General features: G+C 39.0%; 1 protein-coding gene across 1 annotated transcript in view; it reads left to right on the plus strand.

Moving 5' to 3' along the window:
• LOC107842692 (calcium-dependent protein kinase 13) overlaps positions 1 to 5,003 on the plus strand; it is an 18,016-nt gene extending 13,013 nt beyond the window's left edge. The window contains exons 6-7 of the mRNA XM_016686649.2: positions 4,088 to 4,318; positions 4,410 to 5,003. Of these exons, the coding sequence (XP_016542135.2) occupies positions 4,088 to 4,318; positions 4,410 to 4,559 (381 nt within the window). The 3' untranslated portion in view covers positions 4,560 to 5,003. The remainder of the gene's footprint in view (positions 1 to 4,087; positions 4,319 to 4,409) is intronic.
• The last annotated feature ends 200 nt before the right edge of the window (positions 5,004 to 5,203 follow it).

The raw sequence follows: 5,203 nt of genomic DNA on the forward strand, positions 1-5,203 counted from the left end.
ACCAGACTCAAGGGGACTGTTTCAAACCAAAGTGACTTGCACAATCGACATACAAGGCTACTAGACTCCCCCAAGCAACAAAACCAGGTGGTTGCTCTATATAGACTTTTTCCTCAAGATCACCATGCAGAAAAACATTCTTAATGTCTAATTGATAAAGAGGCCAATGAAGAACGACAACCATAGAGAAAAAACGGACTGATGCTATTTTAGCCACGGGAGAAAGTGTCACTATAATCAAGCCCAAATATCTGTGTATATCCTTTGGCAACAAGGCGAGTCTTCAGCCGATCAACGTGACCATCTGGACCAACTTTGACTGTATAAACCAAACGGCAACCAACAGTAGATTTACATGCAGGAAGGGAAACAAGCTCCCAAGTACCATTCGTATGGAAAGCAGACATCTCATCAATCATAGTCTGCTTCTATCCTGAATGGGAAAGTGCTTCACCTGTAGTCTTAGGGATGGAAATAGAGGACAAAGATGATAGAAAAACATAATGGGGTGATGACAGGCGATGATAACTCAAGAAAGTATAATGTGGGTTAGCATTACGAGTGGATCTTATACCTTTTTGAAGTGCAACTGATTGGCTAGGAGGAGGTAGGTCCGCAGTAGTGGAAGCGTCAGGCGCATGACATGAATCATCTGGGACTAATGCTAGACGTGGGCGGCGGTGATAAGTCAAAAGTGGTGGCACTGCAGTTGAAGATGGAGAAGTAACCGTAGATTTCTCAAAGATTGGTGTAGGTAAGATGGGAGTTACGGGTAAAACCTCAAAGATATCAAGATGATCAAAAGATGTATAGTAAGGCTGAGATTCAAAGAATGTGACATCAAAGGACATAAGTAGCGACCTAGATCAGGTGAATAACATCGATATCCTTTTTTAACTCGAGAGTAACCAAGGAAGACTCGTTTGAGAGCACGAGGGGCTAATTTATCTTTTCCTGAGGCTAAGTTATGAACAAAACACATGCTCCCAAAAATACGAGGTGGGATAGAGTAGAGATGTGACCGAGGAAATAGTATGGAATGGGGAACTTGATTCTGGATCAAAGATGATGGCATTCTGTTAATAGAAAACAAGATGGGAGGACTGCATCACCCCCAAAACGCAGTGGAACAAGGGATTCAATGAGAAGAGTGTGAGTAGTCTCAATGAGATACCTATTTTTCCTTTCTGCTATATCGTTCTACTGAGGGGTGTATGGACATGATGTCTGGTGAGTGATTCCTTGATGAGTCATAAACTCCTGAAATCGGGAGGATAAGTATTCTAAGGCATTTAGAAACACCAAATTTATTTTGTATTTCAACACAAACTTTTGAATATAGAAAATAACTCGGAACGATCTTTCATCAAGTAAACCCAAGTACATTTTGAAAAATCATCGATGAAAGTAACAAAGTAACGAAATCCTAAGGGTGAACTGACTCTACTAGGACCCCAAATGTCAGAATGAACTAATGAGAAAATAGACTCTGAACGACTCTCAATACTGCGTGAAAATGTAGCACGGGTGTGTTTCCCAAGTCGACACGACTCACAATCTAATATGGATAGACTAGACAAACTAGGCACTATCTTTTGTAGCTTGGATAGACTTGGAGTCCCAAACGTTTGTGAATAAGGTCGGGAGGGTCTGTAACGGAGCATGCTGCGCAGGAATTTGAAGAGGTAAGATGGTAAAGGCCTTGTGACTCATGTCCTATGCCAATCGTTTGTCTCGTTTTGCGGTCCTGCATTAGAAAAGAATCATAAATAAAAGTTATACTACAATGAAGGGCACATGTCAAACGACTAACAGTTGCAAGATTAAAAGGACAACTAGGGACATAAAGAACAGAGTCTAGAGTGACAGAAGATAGGGGTTTGGCTTGTCCATCTACTTTTGGTTTTGTTCGGATTCCATTAGCTAAAGTAATAGCACGAAGAGATTGAGAATAAACAATATCAGACAAAAGTGATTTGTCACAAAAAATATGATCAAAAGCACTTGAGTCCACAACTCATGATCCAAAGATAGAAGATTGTGCAGTTGAGGCTATTGGTAAAGATATATGCTTACTTGCTCGATACTGAAGATACTCATTATATTCCTTGTCAGACCCATTCATCACCTATGGCGTTAGACTGAGCAATATGAACATTTTTAGGTGATTGACCATGCAAAGAATATCATATTTCATGATTATGTCCAAGCCCATTACAATAACTACACTTTGGTCGAGAATAGCATACGCCATGAGTATGTCCAAACCTTTTACAATAACTACACCTAGGTTGAGATCTTTCAAATCGACCTTCCCCTCGTCGATTCTTCATAAACTGTGACATCTGAGTTTCTGATCTTCTTATTAAGATTCATATTTGATCAGGAAAAAGAATTGTTGCCGGAATTTGGCCGAGAAAAAGAAAAATCGCCCAATATAAGATCTGATGTCCAGAAGTTGCTCGAAATCAGAAAATAATCATATGAGCAGCCTCGGAATGAAGAGGTGAGGCTACTGAAAATAGAAACTGTTGGAAAAGTTGCCGGAATTGTCTGCACTCGCCGGCGCGTGGACTGACGCGCTCGCCGGAGAATATCTTCCGGCGGCGCGTGAGGGCGCGTGACGCCTATTTTTGGTGAGTTTGACTGGGGTTTGCTCGCCGAGACGTTCCGAACATGATGGTGGTGTTGGTTTGTCTTGAAATACACCGACGAAAAATATATTTATTTGGACAACGGCTTTTGTCACCAGAAAATGACACAATGACGCGGGAATGATATTTTTCTCACTAACGCTCTGATACCATGTGAGAAATAGTCGAGAAAAATATTATTGAATTGGGTGTCTACATAATTACATTGACACCCAATTTATAGAGACTACATTACAATCCTTTTCCACGTAGGATTTTGTATATTATTCCTATTCCTACTCATATTCTAACAAGATGAATTAGGAATTACATTCTTAAACTTTATAGAGGAAAGCTACCAGTTGTCTAGCCCCAAAAAAGTTTTCATTGTACTCCACTAATAACACAAATCTCTCTGTATTCCAGTCTAGTTTTTATCAAGTTCTCTTTCCCAATTCTTCAATAAATTCTGCAGCTCCAGATCCTACTGCAAACTAAAGCCCTTTACTAGCTCTGTGCTGCTCTATTCCTGCACGGAAATTCATACTCAAATTAAAGAAGGAATATAATAAATGTGAGTTTTCAATGCAATGGTTTGAACGTACCTCAAATTTACCTCATCTCCTACTTAGCTTTGTCCTTTATGGGGTTAAGGCTAGGAAAACAGAGCTTTGTCTAGTTGGTTTAAAGGTTTGAACATACCTCAAAGTTACTTCATCCTCCTACTAAGCTTTGTCCTTTTTTTTGGTTAAAAGCTAGGAAAGCAGAGGTTTGTCATGTTGAAATCAACCCCTTCACACTAAATCATTGCTTCTGCACTACGGGAGCACATCACTGTAGGAACATGCAAGCACTTATGTTGAAGTTATAGATTTTTATTCTAGTCAATGATGAATTGATACGTTTCAATTTGCAGTTAAGAGTAATAAAGGAAAAATAAATGAGGAAACTGTCAGTGATTGTAACTGTTTGCAAATGAACAGAACGTGAATTATCTCTAATCAAGTGCTTCGTGTGTGACTGAATTTAAAACAAAGCACATCATGCTAAGCATATAGCCTAATTTACCTTTTACAAATGACCATTTTTAAGATTTTGCAAAAAGAGAAAAATAGATTAGGTGGCAAATTATATATGATAATTGGATAGGGTGCACTATGAAAATATAGTGCTTGCTTGGGGGTTCAAAATGCATGCAGTCACTATCTTTGGCTCTTTAATATCTGCAAGTTAGTTGATGTCGGTGGTTAGGATAGCATGCAGTCCTGTTATTATTTTTGTTTCTTATGTAGTTCAATGCATGTTGTTCATTGAAGCATCATCAATGGTCAAGTTATATATTCCACTGAATGCCATCTATTATATTCCCCACCCTCATTTCCCAACCCAATAAGATATAGGGACAAAGTCAAAGTTAGAAAGCCGTGAACATGGGATTACTTTGTTTCCTACAGATTGATACTAATGGCAAAGGGACCCTGGATTATGGGGAATTTATAGCCGTTTCACTCCATCTTCAAAGGATGGCTAACGATGAACATTTGCACAAAGCTTTCTCCTATTTTGACAAGGATGGAAATGGTTACATTGAGCCGGATGAGCTTCGGGATGCCTTGATGGAGGATGGAGTGGATGACTGCACCAATGTGGCGAATGACATTTTCCAGGAGGTTGATACAGACAAGGTGAACATGCAGCAGATGAAAAAAACCTCGGCTACTAACATGCATTTAGCTTGGATGGTATTTCGCTCATCTTCTCTTTCTATGAATGTAGGATGGGCGCATCAGCTTTGAAGAATTTGCAGCCATGATGAAAACTGGGACAGATTGGAGAAAGGCATCTCGACATTATTCAAGAGGTAGATTCAATAGTCTCAGTGTGAAGCTAATGAAGGATGGTTCACTTAACTTGGGGAATGAGTAAGGTTTACATATTCATCAAAATCCAGTTTTGCATCAATGTATCTTTGATCTGATGCCATTGTTTGTGGGGTTTCCATGAGATTGCTGGCTTGCCAGTATTCCGAAGGGGCGACTTCATCTGGGTAACCTTTATAACCATTTGAAACACACAATGTATCTTATCCTTCTCCCGTTAGTTTTTTCCTGTTCCAAATTTTTGTACAAAAAGTATTTTCTTGTTTCTCTGTCATCTGTGCCTATTATTAGGATTGACATGGAGCTAACATACATGGACTATGCTAGTTCAAATGACTTTTCTTTATTTTTTTTCTCCAATCCTCATTTTCCTAGATGATTTGTATGTACCATCGCCGTTTAAAGCAGGCGAAAAGGAATCGTTTATGTAAAAGAGCGCTTCTGTAATTTGATATTTTTCACAGAAAACTGTGGCCTTCTTTTCTTGTCTTATTTGGGCCAGTTCTTTGATATTTGGAACTTGAATATGGACAACTGCCTTAGCATAATAAGATCTGAAAGTGATTAAGTAATATGAATTTTGAAAGTCAGTTGTCCTGTCATGCAGCTATTCGAGTGCATGTTGATGAATAGGTGGTCACTGGCTAGACCCTACTTAATAGATGATTAAAGAATGTTAGTGAAGATTGA

The sequence above is a fragment of the Capsicum annuum genome, chromosome 9, assembly GCF_002878395.1.
Source record: "Capsicum annuum cultivar UCD-10X-F1 chromosome 9, UCD10Xv1.1, whole genome shotgun sequence".
NCBI lineage: Eukaryota > Viridiplantae > Streptophyta > Magnoliopsida > Solanales > Solanaceae > Capsicum > Capsicum annuum.